This window comes from Diceros bicornis, chromosome 39 (assembly GCF_020826845.1).
Source record: "Diceros bicornis minor isolate mBicDic1 chromosome 39, mDicBic1.mat.cur, whole genome shotgun sequence".
NCBI classification, from domain to species: domain Eukaryota; kingdom Metazoa; phylum Chordata; class Mammalia; order Perissodactyla; family Rhinocerotidae; genus Diceros; species Diceros bicornis.
The window spans coordinates 12,308,002-12,333,596 of record NC_080778.1 but is presented as its reverse complement, the minus strand read 5'-3'; the positions used below and the strand labels follow the sequence as shown (position 1 = coordinate 12,333,596).

At 41.4% G+C, this 25,595-nt stretch overlaps 1 protein-coding gene across 9 annotated transcripts in view; it reads left to right on the top strand.

Moving 5' to 3' along the window:
- Positions 1-25,595, top strand: part of ARID1B (AT-rich interaction domain 1B) — a 417,978-nt gene that overhangs the window by 337,118 nt on the left and 55,265 nt on the right. For 6 of the 9 annotated variants that reach the window (XM_058534092.1, XM_058534091.1, XM_058534095.1 and 3 more), the window contains 3 exons: positions 6,860-7,039; positions 20,645-20,972; positions 22,759-22,887. In XM_058534092.1, the coding sequence (XP_058390075.1) occupies positions 6,860-7,039; positions 20,645-20,972; positions 22,759-22,887 (637 nt within the window). The remainder of the gene's footprint in view (positions 1-6,859; positions 7,040-20,644; positions 20,973-22,758; positions 22,888-25,595) is intronic. The other 3 variants (XM_058534096.1, XM_058534093.1, XM_058534097.1) reach the window with 1 other exon arrangement.

Here is a 25,595-nt window from a genome sequence, read left to right as displayed (position 1 = left end):
GGAAATTAACCTCTGTGAACCTCAGTGTCTTCACAGTTGTTTTGAAGTTTAAATAAGCTAATAATGAACAAATCTATTAGCACATAACATCTGCTCATTAAATGTCAGCTGTTATTAGACCAGTGAATAGAGAGTTGCCTGGAACATGAGAGGGAGTCAATAAATTGTGTTAAGTGAATGAATGTGCAAAGACTTGCAGGTCTAAAGTGACCTGGTGCCTGCAGGGAGGTAGAAAAGGCAGAGTGGATATGCCACGATGACCATGTAGCCGTGATAGGGCTGGAGAAATAGTCTTGCCAAATTTTGAAAAGATTTGTATGCTGGGCTAATAAGTTTGTTTGAACTTCATTCTGTTAAGCAGTCAAGAGTCAGTGACTGGTTTTTGAGCAAACACTGTTGACAGATCGTGGAGAGATGAGAAGGACAGGATTCAGAGCATAAGTGAAGGGTCCAGCCTTGCATACGAGCAAAAGATTTCCTTTTTCTGAGATGGATTGGGCATGGATATGGACGTTGGTGGGCGACAGGACAAGGTGTTGTAAGAGGTGATACTGCCTTTCCTGTGGTGTGGATGATCATTTGGTGACAGTTAGTAGCTGGGCTAGGGGAGGGCTTCGAGAAAGTGGTAAAATTTTAAACGAACCATTGAAAAGAACTGACCAAATGAAAGAGTGCCACAGTGACCGCCAGGATTCAGCTGAATGCAGGAGCTTTAGCTTTCAGGAGGATACATGTGGTGTCCACTTTGCTAGTCAGACAGATTTTTGTCTTAGATCTCAGAAGCGGTCTCGGTCTTGTTAGATTTGCCTGGGTTATTCCTACACATCGGTGAGGTCTCAGCTTAAACAGGACTTCTTCTGGGAAACCTTCCTCGTCCCCAGTCTGAGCTGAGTCCTCGTATGCCCTCATAGCCCCAGAACTTTTTTCTTATTCTCATCACATACCTACTTTTAGTTACTCCTTAGATGTCTGTCTCTCCTACTGGAATATAAGCTCCTTGAGGGCAGACGCTGTGTCTGTTTCACTCATTGTTTATATCCCCACCTGGTGCAGTTGCTTTGTAATTTCGGTTTATCATTGTTCCCTGTGGATAGGTTTTATTTTCTACTCAACTAAATTTTAAGTTCTCAAGGACAAGGGTCACATCTTTTACTTCTTTTTTAATGCTCTCTTATTCTTACCACAATTTCGTGAACACCGCAGTAAAATTGGGGCATGCTGGTAGAAGGTTTGTGTGACATTACAGTATGTGGATTGAGTTACCCGTGTGATCGCTTAGATCAGAACTCACGCAGTGAATGAGGGGCTCGGAGCATCTCTAAAAAGGCAATAGTAATAATGCCTTTGTATGGCATTTTCATGGTGTTTTTCAGTTTAGAAAAGCACTTGCGCATGTGTTTTTCTTATTTGACTCTCGGAACAATCTTGTAAGGCAAAGCAAGAAGTGCCTTTACTCTTTCAGACGAGAGAGCCTCTGGGCCCACAGGGTGATGGTAGAGGCAGTCTCTAAGCTGCATCTGACTCCAAACAGATGCAACGTGTGTGTGTTTCCCATGACAGTGATTACCTTTTTTCTGAGAGTAGAGCTTTTGCACTCTCTTTTTTTTTGCTAAAGGGCAGTTCTGATTTCTCATATCAGAATATTAGGCCCTCCCCGTGGCCTCATGATTAAGTGTGCCTCTCTTTGTTTGGAATGTGGTAGCACAAGCATTTGTGACTGTATACACATGTAATGAAGGACTCAATTCAATTTATTAATTTATATAAACCTTCTAGGTAAAGTAAACTAATTTATATAAACCTTCCAGGGATTTATGTTATGAATGAAATCTATAAATCATATTTTCATATGGAGTTTCTATGATTTTTTGGTAAGTCCTTTTATATAATGTAAACAATAATTATCTAATTTAATGTTTTCCCAAAGTTTGAATTTTCCCATGTTAGATATTTGTTTGGGGCATATAGTTCCATAATACATCTAGTAATCCAATATCCTTTTATAATATATAGGAATTCATTTAATACTTTCTAAATTTCCCTCACTAGAAAATTTGGTTTTCTAAACTCCAATGGCTCGTAACTAGAAGAAGTTCACACCTTTTTCAAAAAGCAGCTTCATTCTGTCAGCTGTCAGTTTTTCTATTCACAATGTTACAAGCTGCCATTTTATAATAACTTTCTAAAAGAAGTTTAGAAAATACAATCAAATAAATATGTCACCATAAATAGGTAGAAAATTCTTGGTTGAAATTTGATTTTTGGAAACATTTTAACATTTATTTCATTCAAAATAAAGGTTGAAACAAATCATAACAAAATAAGGAATACCCCAAATGAATATAGATGGGAATTACAGACCTGAATTAAATTTTTTCTAGAAAAAAATGTTTAAGCCAGAATCCTAGAGAACTAGAGCTAGAAGTGCCCCTATAAGTACTCCATGTCCTCCCCATCCCCATTTAACAGGTGAGGAAACTGAGACCAGAAAGGTTAGATTAGTTGCTGTATTCTGCACAGCAAAGATGGAAGGCTAGGACTAACATCCTAGCTCAGGGCCCTCTCTGTCACACCATACTGCCTCTCTCGCTTCCCCTTCTTGACTATGTAATAATAGTAGTAGCTAGTAATTTTTGAAAGCTTACTGTGTGCCCGGTACTGTTGTAAGTGTTTTGCATGCATTATCTCATTTAATTCCCACAACAATCCAATGAGGTAGATAACAATTGTTTCCATTTTACAGATGAAGAAACAAATAATAGACGTGCAGAGTTTCTATCTTTAGGATGAAAAGTAGAAATTCTCCTTTTTTAGTTGTCTCCTAATTTTTCATCAGTTTGTTTAGATTATGACGATATTCAATAATGTTTTAAAAATATGGTTATATCCATAGTGGAAGCCTCTTTGAGTAGGATTACTGCTGGCATTTAATTGTGATTGTATATAATGTTCCACTTTGCCTACCTCCTGACTGGTCTTCTGACTTGTAGCCTGACTCTGTTTCAGTCCTTTCTTCATGCCACACGTTACTGTAGAATTCACTTTCAGAAATGCAACTAGATCATATCGCTTTCTTGCTCAGCCAGCCTGGCCTATGCTGGTGTTAATCAGACTGAAAGACCAGTTTCCACAGGATTGCAAATACAAGAGCTTCAGTGAGCCATACAACTGTTGGGTGATAGGAGCTGTGTCTACAAGATGAAATACTTCATAGTCAAGGTGTAGAGTAACCAATAGAAAAATGGGCAAATGATATAAACAGTTCCAGAAAAGGAAATAAAAACAGCTGTTAAACAAAACATTGGACTTTACTCATGATAAGAGAAATACAGAATCAAACAAATTATAAACTATCTCTGAAACGACACATTAAGAACCATTGCCTTTGGCCAGGGGATTTCGGTGGTAGGAGATAGGGACATATATACCCTTTTTAACCTTTTGGAATTTGTACACAGTTACACAAGTACTGGAGTAACATGGATTCCACGTATTTAAATAAAAAAACAAATGTAGAAATAAAAACTTGCTTGTTATCCTAGCTGGAAACTACATCTGAATGTGTGGGGTATTCAAGAGTTAAAAGATACTCATGGCGCTGTATAAACCAGGAAATTAGCATCATCATCTTTTGTACATCACATTACAGATCACAGAACACTTGCACTTGTTATCTCAGTTGATCTTACAGCATCCTCACCTTCATTTTAAGATGAGGAAACTGAGGCTCAGATAAATTATGATTTGCCTGAGGTCACACAGCCAGTTGGATCAATTCTGTACACACTGCAATATATTTATGTACATGTCTGTCTCCCCTACTATATTCTGAGCTAGTGACACAAATGAAACTATAATCTAGGCCTTCTCCTCTCCATTGATTGCTGTTAGCTGATGATAGCTCAGAAAGGAGTCAGGGAAATTATGTCACCTTCTCCTGTCATAGTTTTAGGGATACATGGAAGGGGGTGAGTCTCACCAAAATTATAAAACAAGATTTCAGGAAGCCCTTCTAAGTGGTGCCATTGCAAAAGCATACCGAGAAAAAAAGTAGCTTTCTGATTTTAATTTCTATGGAAAGAGGTGGATTCCATACCCCATAGAACCATGTCCCTAAATAGTAGAATTTGATGCTATGACACATTCTGTTTGAATTAGCTTTAACATTCTACCTCTTTTGGAGCCTTTTCACAAACTTAATTTTCTGCAAAATGCCAGTGATGAGTGAGATAGTTCAAGTGGAACATGGCATATATATTTTTAAGTAAGTAAACAGTCAGAAATAAAGAAATAACTTGCCCAGGTAAGAATTCTTAGAACTCATGTGAACAAACCTTAAGCCTGTAGTAAGTGTCCCAGAAGCAACAATGACTTAAGGATGTACCATACGTATTATCAGAGGTTCTAATCCTTCCACATGGACACTTTCGTGGTTGAAATGACATTTAATGCTAATTAAAGGACCTGTATTATTTTCCCTAACGAAAGAAGAAGAAAACAGTCCTTCTCCGAAACAAAGAAAAACCCACACAATCTGTGCGGAATTGAAACACATTTTTATTAAACAGGCCTCTATGAAACTCTTGAGAATTTTGTAGTAAAGCTTAGATAAATATTTCATGTAACATCTTAAGATGCAATCATTTATAGTAATTTTAGTGCTCTGATTTCTGTTTGTTTTCAGATTTGAAAAAGCAAACATTTTCTATGATGATTTATATCTGGGAGCTGCCAATTGAGCCCAATTTCATAAGGCTTATCTTAATAAATGAAATAGGATAATAAGGAACAGCTCTACTTACTTTTATTTTATGTCTGTCTCTTTAGACAGAAGCAATGTTAAAAGATCTTTTTCTTTTTCTTCCTGAAGTGTAAACCGTGGCTTTGTAAATGCCCTGCCCCACTTAACCCCCGAAGTTTAAGCTGACCTTGCACCCCGGCATCATCCTACCCTCGGGCTGCCTCAGTAGACTCTCTGGAAGCCACTGCTCTACGTTCTCCTCTGGAATAGGCAGCAACCTCCCCTCCCTGCATCTCCAGCATAATAGGACCTTCACCTGTCACCTGTGGACTCGCACCAACCCAACTCCTGGGTTCTGAGAGTTATTATCTACGCTGCTGTTTGTTAGTATGCTAGTTTGATGATATTAGTGTTTTCTTAGATACGTCCTGATTTGGGGTACTCTTTGTCCAAATGAATATTTCATACCTGGTTCTCCATACTCACTTATTTGCCTGAACTGCTGTTATATGGATGTACCTTGACATTATAGTTGTGCATAATTTAAAGATGGATTCTCTTTATCCATTTGGAATAACTAGCCGCCAAGCAGCTACTGTGTTGTGCCCAGCACTCTGTTGAGTGTATGAGGAATTTAATGTCCATTCATTCAAAAACGAGTTCTTGATACCTACCATGTGCCAGATGCTCTGCTGGGAGCTTACGAAGCAATAGTGAGCACAGACATGACCCTGGTCCTCTGGAGCCTATGTTAGCAGAGAAGAGAGATAAGTGAGCCAAAAATTTAAAAAAAGATGATTACCGGTTATAAAAAGTGCTGTGAAGAAAGACAGGTGAAAAATAGCAAGGGATGGTGCCCATTCAGGTTGAGCAGTCAGGGAGGTGGACCTAGAGGATGAGAAGAACCAGCAGGCAGAAGAAAGAGGGAGCAAGAGAGAGAAGCTTTGGTGAGGGAAGGAGCTTGACGGTACCTTCTAGGAACTGTCAGAAGCCAGTGGACTTACAGGGTGGTGAGAAGGAGAGAACTGTGGGAAATGGCTAAAGCAAGAAAGGCAACAGCAGACAACAGATCTCACTGGCCAGAGTCAGATGTTGGCATTTCGTTCCCAGGTCCAGTGGGAAGCCTTGAAGGGTTTTATGCAGGAAAGATATGCACTGATTTCCTTTTTTATTCCTGAAAGATAATTCTGGCACCTTTGTGAAAAGCAAACCGAAAGGAGCAAAATGGGAGGTGATGCTGAGAGAGAGAGTTAGAGGCTGAGTTAGACCGTGGCAGCGTGTGGGGAGAGAAGAGGTAGATGGGGCGAGGCTTTGGTGGACGTGGAAGTGGAGAAGAGGAGTAGCTCGAGAGGCATTTCGGAAGCAGAGGCAACGGGATGTGCTGATGGATCGATCATTCATGCGGGAAAGAAGGGAGGGAGGAAGGACTCGTGGGTGTCAGGAGTTTCTGACGTGGGCATCTGGGGGAGTGGTGGTGCCATGGGCGGGGATGGGGAGACCATGGGAGAACAGGTTTGTGGGAGGAAGTCAATATCAATAGCAGAATACACCTCAAACCCTCCAGTTGTTTACAGTTTTATGCAGCGCTGTTTAGGAGTCAAGGCAAACCATTGCTCTTGGAGATCAGAGGGGAGAAAACCAGTTATGTGCAGAAGAGATCTGGGTGTTGGCTTGGGGTCAAGAGAGGGGTGAGATGTTCAAGTGGCCGGAGACATGCGTCTCTGAGATCAGGAAGTGAGCCAAGGCTCTACGGGGGCGTGTACAATGAGTCCAGCCGGGCAAGAATGGAGGGCTTGCAATAAACGGGCCCTAGCTCTTACTGTTGCTTTTTGTAGGGCCCTCATATATACAAGAGGTCAAGGTTACTTGCCTTTTCTCCCTCTTCTCCTTTCCCTGGTTCAAGTCCACCATCCACTGGGCTCCTGGGAAGTGTAATGAGAGTTCAGTGTTAGGACCAGGGTAGCCCCAGGGGTCCCTCCCAAATCCTCCACACTAAGTTTGAGGTGTCTTTAGGTGTTTCTTTAGGAGAATCTCATAGCACCAACCTTCTCCTTCCCCACAATGCCATGTCCATTTTTGTCACCTGCGTTTATATATTTCCATTTATTTCCCACTTAGGTTTTATGGCAGGCACACAAAGAAACCCTCAGATGTCTCAGTATGGACCTCAACAGACAGGACCATCCATGTCGCCTCATCCTTCTCCTGGAGGCCAGATGCATCCTGGAATCAGTAGCTTTCAGCAGAGTAACTCAAGTGGGACTTACGGTCCACAGATGAGCCAGTATGGACCACAAGGTAAAAAAAAAAAAAAAGTTTCTCCAAAATGCATTGCAGTAGGTTGCAGAAATTTTGTTAATAAATTAGTCCTTCAAGGTCTAATATTATAAACATCTTTTAAGATCCTGTTATTTGTTACCTGATAGATTTGTGAGGTTAATGCAAACCCACTGTCCTTCAGTTGCCCATAGTGATGGGAAGAATAATTATAGCAACTGTTCATTAAGCATTCATGCATCAGACACTGTGGTAAGTTCTCTTCATACACGTGTTATTAATAAAGGAGTAAATCTTGGTTTCTATGAGTAGTTGAGGAAAAGACCCAAGCCTTCTCCTCAAAAAGTTTCTGTTTTAGAACTTGGGTTTCATTATGCTGAATTCTGATTTTGCCCCCTCCCTCTCCTTAGTTATCTTTATAACAATGTGCTCACTACTCAGAAAGATGTCATCCCCTTACATCTTCTCCTGGTTTGTCTCCAAAGTGCTGCATCAGGTAAATAGTAGTTCTGTTTTCCCAATCATCTCCAGTCTTACTCTTAGAAACAGGACAAAGCCTGAAATAGACACATCTTTTAAAAAGGAAGATAAGGGAAGCATAGAAAAATGAGTGGAACCATGCACAAAATGCACTGTGTTCTGCCTTCCTGGAAGTTGGTGTATGTTTTGTCTTATACATGTAGAAACCTTTTATCAAGGTTTTTAACCTGATATATATATTTTTTTCTAAGTCACTTTTGGCAATAAGGCATTTGAATTTAGCACCTTCTTTATATTTTGTTTATTTGAATTAGACATTAATGGATAATTTAGAGAGAATGAGATAATCTGGCACAATTCCCAGAGTTTCCTCACTTCTGAAAATACCAAGAATATTCCAAGTGAAGATGATGCCCACTAGGAAATTGTAGTAAAATGTTTACCACCTCCACAGCAAAGTCAGGTCTCCTTACGTTAAATAAAGCCGTATGATTTTCTAGAGGCGTTTGCATCTGATTAGCAAACTGTGCTGTGTTGATCCTCTCCAGCCACTGAGTAAATGCCTACAAGGCCAGACAGTTCTATGAGGAGCCCCAAGCACCGTCTCGGCCTTTTGCCTAGTGTTTCTCAGAAGTTTTCCTTTCTGTTTATAGGACTTCACAGTTTGAAAACTGAGTTATATTATCTTGTTTTTTGAAGATCTCTTCCTGAAGGATGTTAAGCACTTTCAGTACTACCAATGTAGCGTCATTGCCTTGCCTTATATTGCTTTGTTAGTTTATATTCCGACTATTTCTGTTGTTAGGAAGACTGTTAGAACACCCAAAACATAGAGCTTTTTCCATGGCCCTTTCTGCCTTTGTCCATATGCGTGTAGTCAGAGTGGTTGCAGACTTCGTGTTTTGCTTCCCTTTACACCATGTCATGAAAGGTTTTCCATGTTATTGATTCCAGTAAGCCCTCGAAGTTAAGTCCCAATTGACAGTAACTGTCTGCCCCGTTCCCCATCAGCCCCAGGCAGTTGTGACATCTAGCAGGTTATCGCTGAGCTGAGGCAGGATGGTGAGTCACTCAGCTGTGAGAAAGCCCCCTGCCCCTGAACCCCACTCGGCATGGTGGATGTCTTCAGAACTGGGTTTCTTTGGCTATCGTGAAAAGAAGAAAACTTCAGTGAAAGTTGGAAAAGCAATTTATAAGTTGTGATAGGCACAGAAAATGTGGACTTTTGCTCCGAATGTAATTGGAGACAAGGTCAGAGCCTCATTCTCAGAATTGGGGGTGGCCAAAGGTCTGGGACTTCACCATTAAAACTCACAAGGGCTTCGTGTAATTTTCGAAATTGGTGTCTGTACTCTTAAGTCGTTCACTTTGCAACCTCATCCTCTACTGCTCTCATAATAAGGGAAAATGGAGCCCGGGACCATCTCTCTGATGAGTCTTTTGTGAATGACTAAGAAAGCGCTTACACTATAAGATTTAATAGCAAGAAAGGTAATTTCTACAGAATGGATTTCTTTTCCAAATAAAACCCTCAGTTTTCCAGAATTGTTGAACATTAAGATTCTTAAGAGCACTGTGAGGGTTCTCATCCAAATGGCTGTGTGTCCTTGGAAAATTGCTCACTCTCTAGGAATTACTTTTCCTCTAGAAAATGAGAAAATTCGATTATGTTACCCTGGAAGTTGCTTCTAATTCTAATGTTCTATGAGTCTAAATTTTGCTTCACCTCCAGAGCCTTTGATGTTAATGCTGCCCATGGATCCACTGCATAATGTTTCCGTTATACAGTCAAGAAGGTTTTGTGTTTGGGGTTTTTCTAAGGCATAAATACTGAGTTTAGGTTGGTATTAGAAACAATTTAAAATAAGGACGGTAATTTCCTTACTCAGCGCTTTCTACCCTTGGGAAAAAACGTGCCTGCAATATCGTGCCCTCTGCGGTTTTCTTCTTCTCCCACGAGACGTCTCCAGCACATTCCACTCTGAGGCGTGTACCCGCCTGGGTTCCTTGACTGCCTCCAAGTGCTGTATGCCTAAAATCAGGGTCCTGGTTCTCTCTATGTTCAAATCAAAATTGTTTGCCGTTCCTGCTTGTATCTTCCTCTCCTCAGCAGACACTAAATGACAGGAAATTACACTAGTAATATGTATCGTTCGAGTCAATAAATGTTCTTACCTGGGCATTTCTCTCTTTGTTGATCCTTTTAAACAGGGACCCAAATGAAGTATTTTTTTCTTCCTTCTTTTAATTAACTACTAGAATTATTAGTACAATATCCAGCTTGCGTCCTCGTGTTACACGCTTTAATGTCTCTGGAAAGAGTCGCTTGTGCAGTGACCCAAGAGGTCATCAGTCTCATCTTCCGTTTTTCTTACTAACTAGATGACTTTCTTCTGGGTTTATTTTGTCTTTAAGAGCTCTCAGGGGAAAGTATTTTATAACTCTTTGTGCCAACCATTTTATGGTCAGGAGCAGCTTCTCCAAATTATTAGTAATAACAACCAACATGTATTATATGTTACTATGTCGTGAGTCCTGTTCTAAGTGTTTTTTTATATATTAACTCATTTAATCCTTAAAACGTGCGATATGATAGGTACTGTTAGTATTCCACTTGACAGAGGAAGAAACTGAGGCAAACATCAGGTAAACAACTTTGCCAGGATACACAGTGTCAATCCAGGGTTCAAATTCAGGCAGGCTTGCCCATTTTCTTAATGGGAAACCTGTGACATTATCCCCATATTGCAGATGAGCAGGTAAAGTCATTTGCCCAGCTCCCCACAACTGGTAAGTGGCAGAGCCAGGGTTCAAACCGAGGGAGGCTTCAGAGGCCACTGACATAGTCACGGGTGTGTTGTTTCCCATGCCTTAGATGTGGCCCCTCCTCTCTGGTTCATTCATTCAGTGAGCTGCTAGGGGAACAAGAGAGAAACCACTTGCCTTCAAGGAGCAGGAATATTTTAGGAATAGAGACTTGGAAATACATCAAAAATGCTAAAAAGATTAAGAAAAAAAAGTCTTGTGAAGCTAAAAAGGGGAATTTTTTAGAAATGTATGTTAATACTGTAAAATCTAAATTATTAAATATACAAATGGGATGAAGCCAATCTAAATGTGTAATAATTTTTGATTGCAGTATATTTTATGAAATAGTACTTTTCTACCTTCAAGCAAACACATGTAATAATTCCCCTTGCAAGTAGAGAGGGCCATAGGGGCTTGCTTTAATAAAATGAAAGAAATTATGTAATTGACATGTTAATTATCAATAAATGAATTTGTAAGGGAAAAAGAGAACTGAAATCAATTTTATCTTCATAGCCTTTATATTTCTTAAGGACAAAGACTATCTTATTTGCTTTTGTGTTCTCTAGAACAGTCTGTTACCCTGACTGTCCACAAGTATTTTTTTGCATATTGTCACTAATTGCAAAAAATGAGGATCTAGCCTTAGTTTTGCTATGAATAAGCGGTATTACTCTTGGGCAACTAACAATAATTCTGAGTCTAGATTCCACCTGGTTGTCACTCACTTGTATGGTAGTGTCTGGGCCACCACATACAGCTGCTCAGGTTGTACACTGACGCAGCCCTGGTATTATACCTTAATTTGTACAGTGTGTGTCTTAGGAAGCAGGGGACTTATAAGTAGGTGAGTCTGATGAGCCTTTTACTTCTAAATTACTTGGTAAAAGGTGTTTTTGAGAAGGGTTTAAGGTTTTTTGCTCTAAAATAAATTAGATGCCATCTGAAATCTCCCTTCTCCCTTCATTCATTAAAATATGTTTCTTCTAAATTCAGCAAACTTTAAATGATATCTAGTTGAAATGAGTGCACTTCCAAAGTAGTGAATGACACATGAATAATCTTACAACTATTTCAGTTCAAGAGGAACGACGTATAAATGTCACTAGTTGGCGGCCCACTAGCTATTGGAGAGTACCTTACAGGCCCATGACAACCTTGGTGTCACCATGACCCAGGATTTCAGTCTCCGCTCTTGTAAGTCCAGAACCTCATCTTATTATCGAATTAAGCTAAATTCAGCCTCTCTTCTACAGAGGTGAGTGTGTCTGCCATGTGGATTCATTTTTCTTCCCCGGCCAGTGCTGCAGATTGACAAGATCTTGTGCTTTGGCTTTCCAAAGGCGGATTTCTATGCAGGTCATTCCCTCTTCAGTTTACTCATTTTATTCTTGAAATGGGTTGTAATACACTTGATGTGATTACAGCTTCCTGTTCCTTTAACTGTATTTTGTGGTTAAATGAACAGGGCTAGGCAAAAGTATTAATTCCATATTCTATGCTGCTTTGTTATTAAAGAAATATTCTAAATCTCTATCTTGCTAACATTAGAAAAAACAGAAATTGAAGTAGATCATTTTATAGCAAAAGATAGTGCAGTCTTCTTTTGATGCTCAAATTTAGCCTTCGAGTTACAAGATTTAAGCGTCAATTTTTCTTAACAGACTGATAAGTATCATGATTTTATCAAAACCTGGGAAGTGGGAAAGAAGTAAGGAAAATTTAAAGCACAAATCAACTTAAAATTAAAAAAAGGAAATACATAAAGCAACTTTTATTTTGACTAGTATGAAGCTAATTATTTTACCTTGCTAATAAAAATCAACCCCACTCGAGAATGCCGACATGCACTCCCCTCACCGATGACTAAGCGCATCATTGCGACTTTGTCATCCGGTGGACTTGACTGCAGGTCTTGACATGACAGTCGTGGACAGCAGTGCAGAAGCGCAGGATGTGGACGCGCAACTTTACTTTACATCTTAGCAAGGTGCCTTTTCCTGGGCTCATAGCTCTGCCATTTTTTCAAATGTTTGTTTGGAAAGAAATGACCTGTTAAATCACAACTTAGAGTGGTAGGTACCAAGCGTCCCTTCAGAAGGGTTCCTCCAACTGCTGTTGGTCCCTCTGCCATCTGGTGAAGCAGATCAGAGCTCCTCCTCCAGGGGGCACCGTTCCCATGCAGTCTGTGTGGGCGTGCGCGGAGCCCAGCAACTCTGAGCCCAGGGAGCACACAGGTGCTCATGCAGCGTGTGGCATCGGTGACTTGGAGACTCCTTCCTTTCTTACTGTAGAGACTTTACCGTTTAGTACTAAATTTGGCTATTGAGTTAATACCTTTTTACATTTTTTTGGTCAGTCCTTACTTTTTCTTATACTTTACTTGAGAAATAAATTTGAATATCTGTGCATCATGAAAGTAAAATTAGGCATATGATGCAATTATATAATTGATAATTTCATAGACATTTATGAAAAAGATAATTTCATTGATTAAAAAGTTATCTTATTAATGTTGGAACAGTTTCTGTCTATTCCTTGACAAATCCTGTCTGTTCATTTCAATGTCCAGCAACAGTTACTGTTAATTATCTTTTTTTCCCCACAGCAACCATATGAGATAGGTAATCTGGTATGATACCCTTTTTACAGATGAAGAAACTAAACTTTGGAGTGACAAGTAGCTTTCTGAAGGTCCCACACACAGCAGACGGTTATACGCCTGCTCCTTGAGGGCCTGTGCTCTGTTCACTCACTACCCTGAAGTCAGATCCTGGCATTTGGCTGTGCCCCGGTGTCCGCTGGGCCTGTTTGTGGTGTCAGCCTCGCTGGTGGTTATTTCTCTCAAGATCCCCTTCCACCACCGAGAGGCAGCCGCCACGCACACAGCTCCCTTCCCTAGAGCGGCTCTCCTCGGTCACCTTCTCAGGGACGCCCTCCCTCGCCACTCTGTATACGTTCTCCCTGCTTTGTTTTTCTTCATAGTCTTTAGCACCACGTGACAGCATCGGGATCTATTTCTTTGCCTAAGTCCTGCCGCCAGAAGCTCTCTGCCCTTGTTCACTGCCGAATCCCCAGCCCTTAGCACAGAGCTGGCATCTAAGAGGCCGTTAAGAACTATTTCTTAAACGAATGAAGACAGAGAGTCTTCCAGAGACACTGGTGTACCTTCTTGACCCTGCCTCCATGCTTGATGGGTATTGGGTTGACTACTCGCTGCTTAAGAATTATCTTTGGGAGGTGATGCTGAGGACCGTTTTTGTCTATTTCTCCCTCTGTTTCTATGTTTTCTGCAGTGAGCTTGGGTTATGGTATAATTTAATTTTTAAAGGAGTTAGTTTTTATAACATGTGGAAAACAAACTACCAAAAGTGAAATGCTGAAGTCATACTGTTAGGTAATAGGTCTTTCCTCTTCTTTTACAAGCTTTGTGTAATATTGTTATTACTTTTACATTTTAAGACTTTTTAAAATGCATGTTGACCTAGGAAAAATACGGTGCCTTATATATCAGGTCAAAAAACAAATTATCTCTATTCCCACAAATAGTAGCTTTAATGCAACTTGGGATACGTCCACTTTTGTTTTGAACCTGCATTTGTGGTCTTCTTAACGACTCAATCAATTTCCCTCCTAAAGCAATGCCTAAAAAAGCAGCGTTGTATGATCGGCCTGAGTAGAAAGGTAGACTTGGAAGAAGGTTTCTGAAATATAACTTTTTTTTTTTTTAACATAGAAAGGATCTTACTTAAATATGGTAACTAGCAAATAAGCACATGAAAAATGCTCAAATCATTCGTCATTAGGGAAATGAAAAGTAAAGCCACAATAACATCCACTACACACCTACTGGAATAGCTAGTATTTTTTTTTAATTGACAATATCAAGGACATAGAGCAATTAGAACTCTCATACATTTTTTGGTGGAGTTTCTTATAAAGTTAAACATGCCCTTACCATACAACCCAGCACTTTCATTCCTAGGGTTTTACCAAGAGAAATGAGGCATATGTCCACACAAAGACCTGTGTGCAAATGTTAGCCGCTTTATTCATAATTGCCACAAACTGTAAACAACCCAGATGTCCACAGAATGGAATATTACTCAGCAACAAAATGGAACAAACTACTGATATGTGCAACAATGTGGATGAATTTCAAAAGCATGATGCTAAGTGAAAGGAGCCAGACACAAAAGGCTACATACTGTGTGACGACGTGACACGATGAAGGCGGCAAAACTGTAGGAAGAAATCAAGTCAGTGGTTGCCAGGGGTGGGGATGAGATTGATAATAAAACGGCAACTCGTTGTCACGGTAGAAATATCCCATATTAACTGTGCTGGTGGTTACAAGTCTGTATATGGTTGTTATTGTATGTCAACTCTTTCTTAATAAACACGACTTAAAATAATATTATCTAGTAGATGGCTGTTAAAAGTGGTGAACATCTGGGGCCGGCCCCATGGCTTAACAGTTAAGTGTGCGCACTCCGCTACTGGCAGCCCGGGTTCAGATCCCGGGCGCGCACGGATGCACCGCTTCTCCGGCCATGCTGAGGCCGCGTCCCACATACAGCAACTAGAGGGATGTGCAACTATGACATACAACTATCTACTGGGGCTTTGGTGGGGGCAGAAAGGGAGGAGGATTGGCAATAGATGTTAGCTCAGGGCTGGTCTTCCTCAGCAAAAAGAGGAGGATTGGCATGGATGTTAGCTCAGGGCTGATCTTCCTCAAAAAAAAAAAAGAGTGGTGAACATCATTTGTTAAACAACAAGATAAATGCATATTTAGCCCTAATTCACAAATATATGTATCATAATATATAGCTAATTATCCATTTATTTTTTTTCTCACCCAGGATAAAGTGTCTGTTCTATGGTTTGTGCACCATTTTACCCTCCACAGCATAGGGGAATAATACAGAACCTTGCATGTAGTAGTTGCTCATAAGTAATTGTTGAACGACTAAAACTAAGAAGCAAAATTTCATGTGTGAGTGGAAACACTTAATAGTTTAAGAAAAGCAGTAAGCTTTGAATGTTGATGTAACTAGCAAATTTAAATATTCTAGAATCAGGAACAGATTTGTGATCGTCCTAAAATAATAATGGTGACTAGCATAGAGTCCAGCTCCTGCTTCCTCTATCTGGTGCTTGAATATAACTCCTGGTGGGTTGAAATCTGAATTCATTTGGTGACCAATTTTCCAAAGCTGGTGTGCCAAGATGAACCCACTAGAAAACTGTGGGCTCTTGGACTTGGCTGCAAGACCCGTCCAGCTGAGGTGGGCTGGCCCAGCATCTGCTGCCTTCATTGTGCTTAATGCTGGATCCATCTGTTTTCTGTCAAAGCTGGTGCCAACAAATTACTAATCTATTAGAGAAACATGGAAATAAGATTGCACTCCTCATTCCTGGCTCTTCCTCTCATATTTTGCTTGGCTTACATGTTTGATTTTTATTTATTTTGGGGAGAAAGATATGTTATCGCGTAGGCAAAGGGGGCGGGGGGCATGAATCATTTTTCACTCCTTCCACACGTTTTTAAAAGGTTATGGAGAACGATCATATCAATGGTTACTGATAATTTTGTGATTGTTTTTGATGACGATGGTGATAGCAGCTGTCATGTTTTAGGTGACTGTGTTTGTCGCTGTACTGGTCACTTTCTACCTCTTCCCCATTATTATCATTACAAATGGCAAAACTGATGTTCAGAGAGATTAAATAACTTGCCAAGGCGGAGCCTCTGGGAAGTGTCAGAACCAGTATTCAAACCCGGATTCTAGAGCCTGTGCTTTATCCGTTGCTGCCTCTCAAGCCACTTAAAGCCTTTAGAGACCATTTTTATCCAGGCATGTGAGCTTAATGAGGAAAGTCTTTAAAGTTTCAAGGAGAAGAAAAAGGGACTTTGCATTTCTTCTACCAAATAGAGACCTCTATAATTAGAACATATTCCCTTGACATGTGCTTTTGAGTGCCAATTCATGGAATCAACCCAACTGATTGAGGAAAAAGAGATTGGGAGGCCAGTACTCAATGGGCCTTTCTAAGTACAAGTGCATGCATGCGTGCATGAGTGTGCATGGTGGTTGTGCTCCAGTGCATACTCCCCCCAGCTACAGAATGCTTCCGGCTGTAAGACGAAGACCAGCTGCTGAATTGAGCAAAGCTATTGAAACGCAGCTCTACTCTTTTTAGTACATAACATGAATGAGAAAGATGGAAGTAGGCTACGGGCTAACTGACCATCTCAGTCGTGTCTTTCCTTTGCGTTCATTAAGATAGAGACCCTGGCTGCCAGTTAAACCCAAGGTGCAGGAACCCAGAATGACAGCATTTCTCTGTTCCAGCTAGAAGCCAAGTTCACCAAAATCAGGAACCTTCTTCTCCGATAAAGCTGCGTTGTGGGCATAGTCTGCAATAACCGTGTCTAAATGCTGTTTTCTAAAACAAGATTAAAGTGTTATTTCATTTCCTTCGAAAGCAAAGGTACATATGTTTTCACTGAATAGTTTCCTACCAAATGAGCCACTTATCAAGTGTTGGGGGAGGGTGGAAACGAGCTACGGAGTAATAGCATGAATATGTGAATTAATTTTATTTGCATTCAAATTGTGAATGAGTTTATTTATTTTTAATAAAAGCAAGAGCCAAAAAGGAGCGCTATATTTCACTGATGTTATCAGAGAATCTGGAAGTGAGAGTGAGAGCATGTGAGGTCAGTGAGGTGGAGCGGGAGAGAAGTCTTAATTCTGCTCACGCAAGAGTGCTGACGACTGCTGCTCTGAGAAACGTGGGAAGAGGCAGGACTCGGCAGCCTGCCCATGGCTCTGTGTCCCTCCCAACCAGAGTAAGCAGAACGTGCCCTTTCCGCCAAGATGGTGTGGTGGGGAAACAGACTGGGGACCTTCTGTGTGGTCCCGTGGGATGGGAGATGCAGAAGCAACTTAAGAACTTTTTATAAAGAACTTTTGAAATTCTGTGAATAACTGTGATAAACAGTGAATGTTTTACCTTGACTTGAAAACTATATAAGTTTGATTAGTTCTGCAAAGGCAGAGTATCTTCATGAAAAGGCAGTTTAATTTGAGGAGCTGGCCATAAAAGACTGGCTCATGCAACTTGGTGGCACCTGAGGTAACTCGTGTCAAATCCTTCCTTCTGTTCCCTTTTGTTTTCCAGTTCCTTAGGTTGCCATTGCCTCACTTTGTTATTCTTCAGCCTTTCTTGAGCCTTCTGGGGGATATTCAGGGTCAAAGAAGCTGCTGGCTTTAACGAGTCCCTCTGTGTGAGGGTGGAGCACTTTATTAGCTTGTCCCAAGATTGGTCTGTAGCAGGGTCAGCAGATTATGGCCCACTTTGGCCCGTCACCTGTGTTTGTAAATAAAGTTTTATTGGAACATAGTACTCCCATTTGTGTGTGTACCACCTCTGGCCGCCTTGGCACCACAGTGGCAGTTTAGTTGTGACAGAGACCAATCTGGCCCACAAAGCCTAGAATATTTATTATCTGGCCCTTTACAGAAAGTTTGCCAGCCCGTGGTCTGTGTGAACAGTGACCTTCACACCATCTGCAATGAATAATACGCTTCATGGGCAACCAAATAGGAGAGCTCACGGGATGCACCTAGCAGAGAGCAAGCACCCAGTCACAGTTGAAAAGTCTGGATTTCTTGCATATTTGGGGGTAATGCAGCTTTAGATGTGTGGACTTGAGAAAACCTGGTTTTGCGGTTATGACGACATTGTTACGTCAGTGGGTTTTTCTTAAGCATTTGAGAGGCCACGCAGTATGGCTGCGTGTGCGGACTCTGAACCACACTCAGACCGCCCGGGTGCAGACCTGGCTTCTCTGCTCATTAGCCACGTGACCTGGGGAGAAGCTACCCAACATCCTCTGCCTCACCTCTGAAATGAGCATTGTAATAATAGGGACCTCTTGGGCTTGATGGAGGGATTGAATAAGTTAGTGCAGAGAACTTGGAACTGGGCTTATAGCACATAGTAAGTTTCAAGTATTTGGTTTTATTGTTGTCACTAATCAAATGCAGTCTCTGCTGGAAACTGAGAGAAGCTCCTCCTTACCTTCAGCATAAACCCCAAGCTTGGAAGCCTGGTACGCCAGCCCTGCTGACTCTGGCCTCTGCCCCCGTGCCTGCCTCGTGGCCCCACGAAGACCGTCAGTGACTTTATCTTGAGTTTGTCAGTCTCTTGCCGCCTGTGCCATCGTCCATGGCCTCTTCTACCCGTGCTCTCCGTCTCCCCCCTTCTGCCTTATTCACATCCAACAGTGAAACCCCTACTGTCTGTACGCCCATGTTTGAGATACTTTACATATAGTCTATCTTTAACACCAACAGCAGCTCTTCAAGTAGACAGTATTAGACAGGATTATCTGTCTTACAGAGAAAAGAATGAAACAGAGATGAGAACAACTTACCTGAGATCGTGTAGGCAGTAAATGCCCAGCTTACACTCAGCTCCTGCTCCCCCAGATCCCAGAGCCTGCCCTGCACGGTCACTGAGGTTGCAGCCCAACAGCGCCTCTATCCAAAGAAGTCTTCGCTGACCTCCCCCTACCACAGGTGACCCCTGCATCCCCCACCCCACGGAGGCTGACTTTTAATTCTCGTACTTTTCAAGGTGCATTATCTTTTTTTTTTCGGGTGAGGGAGATCAGCCCTGAGCTAACATCTGTGCTAATCCTCCTCTTTTGGCTGAGGAAGACCGGCTCTGAGCTAACATCTATTGCCAATCCTCCTCCTTTTTTCCTTCCCCAAAGCCCCAGTAGATAGTTGTATGTCATAGTTGCACATCCTTTTAGTTGCTGCATGTGGGACGCGGCCTCAGCATGGCTGGAGAAGTGGTGCATCGGTGCGCGCCCGGGATCCGAACCCGGGCCGCCAGCAGTGGAGCGCGCGCACTTAACCACCACGCCACGGGGCCGGCCCTGTATTATCTTTTTGTTTTTGTATTTTTTTCTTGTCTTACCCCTGCTCCTCCACCTCATAAACACACACACCACACACAGATTGTGAACTTGAGTGCAAGAATTAGATTATATTTAACTTTATACCCCCTATGCCTAGAATGGTGATGTTATATGAAAAAGGAGATTTTTCCAGAGAGTAGTAAGGACTGAGGAAGAAATGTCAATCCAAATTCTATAACCACTTGTCTTTTTGCATGCATTTATTTCAATAGTCATTTCTTAGAAGACAGCAGATTTTCTTGGTTAATTATGTGGGTTCCATATCAGTTTGCTTGAGTTTCGATCCTAACCTGCCAGTGTTGATTTTCTTCATTTGTGAATGGAGTCGTGGGTGTATCTGTATTTCATGTGGTTATTGGAGAAATGAATGAACTCGTTGACACAGAGCACTTAACCCAGTGTCTCGTTCATCGTATGGCTCAGCAATTATTATCTGCAGTTATTGTTTTGGAGTGGCGTTGTATATGCCTTCAGTTTACTCAAATTTAATTTATGTACACTCAGTCAAAATACAAGGTGTGGAAGGAGCGAAAACGAAACTATTGAAATAGTTCGGGCCGTTACAGCTGCCATCCTACTCTGAGAGCGTGTGCCCCAGTGTGAGCAGGGGGTGGTGCAATTGGGGCTCCTCACCTCCATCTCAGGCCCTTCCTGCTCCCCTAGTGCCACCATCTCCCGTGTGGAGTGTCATGCTGGTGCTTGAAACTATGTTTCCTAAGACGTGGCCCCAAACACAAGCCAGCCACTGTATCTGGTGCTCAAGCGAAAAAAAACCAGTGTTCCCACCACCGGAGTAAAACTCACTCTGCTAGACTAATGTCGAGTTCCACGTGACACCTCCTGTGGGATTTTGAAGGATGATTTTGACCACGTGTGCATTGTGTCTTACACGTTGACTTTCTGAACCCTTTATCGTAACTGTCAAATGTGGTAGTGATGTAGTAGTGCAGTCTCAGAGTGGCACTCACCGAAGGACTGGGGGTAGAAATAATTGTTTTGGTTAAAATGTAAGAATGGGAGGGTTGGATACATTGAAGCAACACTCCATGCCAGCGTCGCTGTTCTATCCCTGTTCATGGAGTTAATGTTGTAATGGCCAGCCTGGATTCCCCTCCCCACTGCAGTGGTCCTGTGTGGCTCTTTGCCTTTGCAATGTGCAGAGACAGCATATTTTGAGAGTGCCAGCCTCACCAGCGCCAACAGGGGAAGGGTTAATAAGGATAATGACTGATATTCTGTGTTGATCCCATTGTTGGACAAAAAGTATTTCCAGTGAATGCTTTCACAAGTCCAGAGATTAAGTAAAAGGCTTTAATTTGTGTTTGCTTTTTGTTTAGGTAACTACTCCAGACCCCCAACGTATAGTGGGGTGCCCAGTGCAAGCTACAGCGGCCCAGGGCCCGGCATGGGCATCAATGCCAACAACCAGATGCATGGACAAGGGCCAAGCCAGCCATGTGGTGCTATGCCCCTGGGACGAATGCCATCAGCAGGGATGCAGAACAGACCATTTCCTGGAAATATGAGCAGCATGACCCCCAGTTCTCCTGGCATGTCTCAGCAGGGGGGGCCAGGAATGGGGCCACCAATGCCAACCGTGAACCGTAAGGCTCAGGAGGCAGCTGCCGCAGTGATGCAGGCCGCTGCAAACTCAGCGCAAAGCAGGTATGCCGTCGGGGCGGGCGGTCTGGGTGTGGATGTGTGAGCACGTGCTGGGCACAGAGCTGCATCATTCTCCCGGGTCACACGGGGGTGGCGAGAGTAGCGTGGCATTTCGCTTGGCCGTTCCTTTTGTGTTAAATACGTTCTGTACTGTAACGGTCAGAGAAGGAAATGACAGACTATGTTCTATGAGACGTGGAGGAAGGAATCGGAGTGGTAGGCAGGTCGGTTGCGGGAGGTGATTTGAAACGGCTGTGACCCGTCATGGCAGCCAGCATCCCAGAGCCTGTGGCATTGGGAGTGTCTGTGTGGTTCCATTTAAAACAGCGAGGTTTAGGCAGGAAATTCTAACGCCTGAAAACTAAAGTCTAAAACATTGAAAAAGAACCTCCCTCGTTTTTACCCCACCACAAAAATCCTTATAAAATAGAAACTTTGTATATGCACATATGTGTGTTGTGTGTGTTTGTCTAAATGTACATGTGTGAGATTTATACTCTTCATATTCTCATGTTATATTTTATTTTTCTGGGCACACCTGTCTATCTGTCCAAACAAAAATGCGGTTAGTAAAGCAAAGATAATATTTCGGAAAGTTTAAGTTGATAGAGCAAAGCGTGGGCTTCAATTACTGACTTGTTTTTAATCCTGATTTTTAAAATTGATTCTTGAAGTAAATACTTGAGCTGTATAAAAATAATATACTTATTTAAAAATTTAAGGCAAAAGTGAATATGTTTTAAAGAGGCACATGTAAATATATTTTAAATTACGTTTAACATGTTAAAATATATTTTAAAACAAAGCACATTGAAAGATATGGTATCTTCAGAAGAAAAGAGAAGATTCTGATTTTTGTCAAAGGGAAATAAAAGCTACTATGTGTGTGTGTACCTGTGTGTGTATGTGTATGTGTGTGTATTTAAATGTGTCCCTTTGTTACTTTTCCTCTGAAGCTGCTATTTGGAAAATGTTAGGGACCCCTCCAGTCTTACCGTTTGCTCCAAATAATAATAAATTTCCCTTGAGGAATCAAAATGAAAACCAGCCATTATCTCTCTCTCCCATCCACATTACGGTTACTTAAAATCTTCTGAACCCCAGCACTATACCTCTGAACCAAACCTACACGGGCTTTAGGGACTGTTTTAATAAACCTGTCTGTGAAGACTGGTTTGGCTGTCCAATTGAAGGTCTAATTTTGGTTTAAATGGGTTGTCTGTTGCTGCAACTCATAAAGCACAAGTTATTTTCTTTTTAAGTAGAAAGTACTTGATTGCATTTGACACGAAGCCTTGGATAATGATCTGGGAAGAAGATAACCGTAGAGATTAAGGCATAATTGTTTGATTAAAAAGTCTTGCTATGCTTCCTTTCTGAATCAGTTTATATCTCATTTTATATCAATTAATAGGTAAATACACATCCATGCGTTTTCAAATCAGTAGACTGTTTCAAAGCCTCGCCTTCGCGTCCTGCCCATTTTAGCTCTCCAGGAGTTTAAACGGGGCCTGGACATTTGTTGGCTTTTACCGAAGTCACAGCTGTGAACTGAGATTAGATCTGAGAATCTTATTTTCTCTTTCCTTTGCCCTGTCCCCACCCTTTCTGTTGTGTTTTTTTTTTTAAGGAACGTTATCCAGTCCCTCCCAGGCAGCTGCATGGTACAGAGTCTGTGCCCCATTCTGTAACCCTCCACACCTGCGTGTGGGGATAACATAATGGACAGGGGGATTCATACTTGTCTACAGAACAAATCCAAAGAAGTTGTTCTTCTGTTCTGCTTTAGGCCACCATACATTAGGTCGCCTGCTTATCCCAGCCAGTCTGGGGCTGGCGGACGCCCCATGTTTTCTTCCCAGCACCCCAACTATGGCAACTCTCAGGCTCCCGTGCTGCACCAGCCTGACCAGTACGGGTAGGTAGCTGACATCCCCTGACTTGCTGCGGGACCTGGGCCTTTTTTTAAACTGTTAATGAACGTGCCACCTGGCTGCAAAAGGAACACCCAAAACGAGAAAGGGAAGGACCTAGAAGGAACTCCATCTCAGAGGGGGTTGTCTTTTTGTTTATTTTTGTTTGTTTTGGGTTTTCTGTTTGTTTCGTTCTGTTTCGTTTCTCACTCTTAGTAACGGAACTGTGGTAGTTTGTTGGGGACCTGCATGCGTCCCTCGGACCCTGTCTTTGCATGGCTTCTGGCACGGCTTCTCTCCTTCATGCCTGAGTGGGAAATACAAGCTTTTATCTACGTAAAAGTAATGAAATCACCTACTCTGGGGCCATTTCCCCCATTGTTGTTGTTGTGTTGTCTAGGAACTTGTGTTGTGTAGCACCGTTATTATGACTGTGTTATTGTCATTCCTGCCACGAGAATGACCTGCTCCCACACGCACCCCCAAATTCAGAGTGTAGTAACCTTGTTTAACAAGGGACTCCCTGTAGGAGACATGACTTAGGTTATTAATAGGACTTATGAGAGGTTTCATTATATCATCACTGAGCAAACATCTGTGCCATACATTTCTGTTATTTCCTCCTCCCAAGGAGTTTTAGAATACTGAAGTCACTAGGAAAATACAACCAAATAATCCAACACAGAATTTTCTTTCTAAACACAGTGTTGCCATATGATTAATTTCAACACAGGAATTACATACAGCAACAAAAAGTATCTCTGTTCTTTCCGACGACAAAACTGTATAATATCAGCCTGTCACCATTTTGAGGTTAGAAAAGGCTCTTAAAGTATATTGTTATTGAGTGACTTACCAAGCCAAAATATTACTGGTATCCTTTTGTGTATAGGAACGATAAGATCATCCTACATAGATTGAATCATGTTCAGTAGTTAGTTTCAGTAGAAACTTACCATATTTTTGGTTAAAATAAAACAGGGAACAGTAAACTCGCTTTGTTTAAAGACTAAACTTAGAGAACTGTGCTTTCCTTACTTGTTATGAATGCAGGACACAGAGAGCTTTTCAGTCGTTTTATATTCAGTATACATTTACTTAGACAGCAAGAGCCAACGATAATTTTGCAATTGAGAGTTCTAAATCCTGTAAACATGGTCCTAACAGTGGACTAACACATACAGAATGCTGGAAACATAATCCTAAAAGTGAAATAGCAAATAAAGAATTAGGTAAACACTTATTTAGGGGAAATTATCTTTTCCTTTTTTTGCCTTTCTTGTGGTAACTTCAAGGTCACTTCATGAGTCGGTCGGAAGATAACTGTGGGGGGAGAAAAGCATTTATCATCAGCTGCTAATCCATAGGATCTGTCCTTTACCAACTCAGGAGTCCTATTTAGACCCACAAGCCATTGGGCTGTGCCTGGCCAAGCCACATTAAGCAGCTGTGTAGAATGAATGTAAGTGGCACGCATCAGCGTACAGTCTCTCCCACTGGGGCAGAAAATCAATGTTAGCTAAGCAGCACGGGAAGATCAAATCTGCCTTTCAGCCAGCAGCATCCAGATAGCTTCCTTAGCATATAACACCTCCTCCTTAATTAAAAATAAGAAAGATGGTGGAGTTATTCTACGTAATCTTATAAAGCACACTCGGCAAAGGCTCGTCTTTGCAGCCCTCTCCCTATTAGCTCTGGATTTTGCCTTTCAGGTCTATAGTATTCTTTCCAAAAAGGAAAGAAAAGAAAGTTTTGTTTCTATTTTAAATCTTCCTTCCTTTGCACTTTGCAGTGCACATAACCTGTTGTGCCTTTTTTTTTTTTTAAGCAGAAGCTTGACAGTGAGAAAACATGTATAGTACATGTTGTAGTGCTATGGGTTCAGAAATTTGATTTTCAACATGCTTTTGCTTTACTTAGCAGCTCAGTGCAGCAAACTCGTGTTTTTGTTTTCTTCCCCCATTGAAAAGCCAATTCACTAAAGGTCACTTTCTCTTTCGGAGAAGTGGCTCAAGCCTTTCAGCAACACGGTATTCACAGAGTTTTGATATAATGACTTCTTTCTCAAGTCAGAACCCCAAAGGGCCTAGAGCCTATGAAAGAATCTGAAAAAGACAAATTAATGACGAAGGTAGTGAGCGAGTCTGTGCGTGTGTGTGCAGGCACGTGTGTGCACAATTAGACAGAAACAGAAGGCTCACTGTAAAAATGAAGAATTATGACAATTATGCTTCAGGCTTTCTCAGCTAGTTGAATATAAAATAGTATAGAGAAAAAACACACAGGTTTAACTGGTTGAAGCCGTTTTACTAATTCCTTTTTTCAGAGTGGTACCACTGGGGTAAAACCCACCAGCTGCGTCAAATAAGTTAAGGAACATACAGAATTATTTTTACTTTTTCACCTTCTGAGTAAAGGAATCCCTCCTTTTGTATCAGAAGACTTAAATAGAATGTGGTAAATCTTATTGTTCAGGTACTAGGATAGCTGAGTAATAATATCCAATCATTTGAAATTAACAATTTATACATCATATCCATCCAGGACCCCCATACACACTGATGTGCTTTTTACTCATAAAATGCATTGCTGTGTTCAGTTTTAAAGCATTTCTAGTTCATCTAGGGTTCTTTTGAAGTAATGAGAAACAGAGAGTTAGAAATATTAGTTGATCTTACTAAAAGCCTAGATCAGGGATGGCAATGACTTTCAT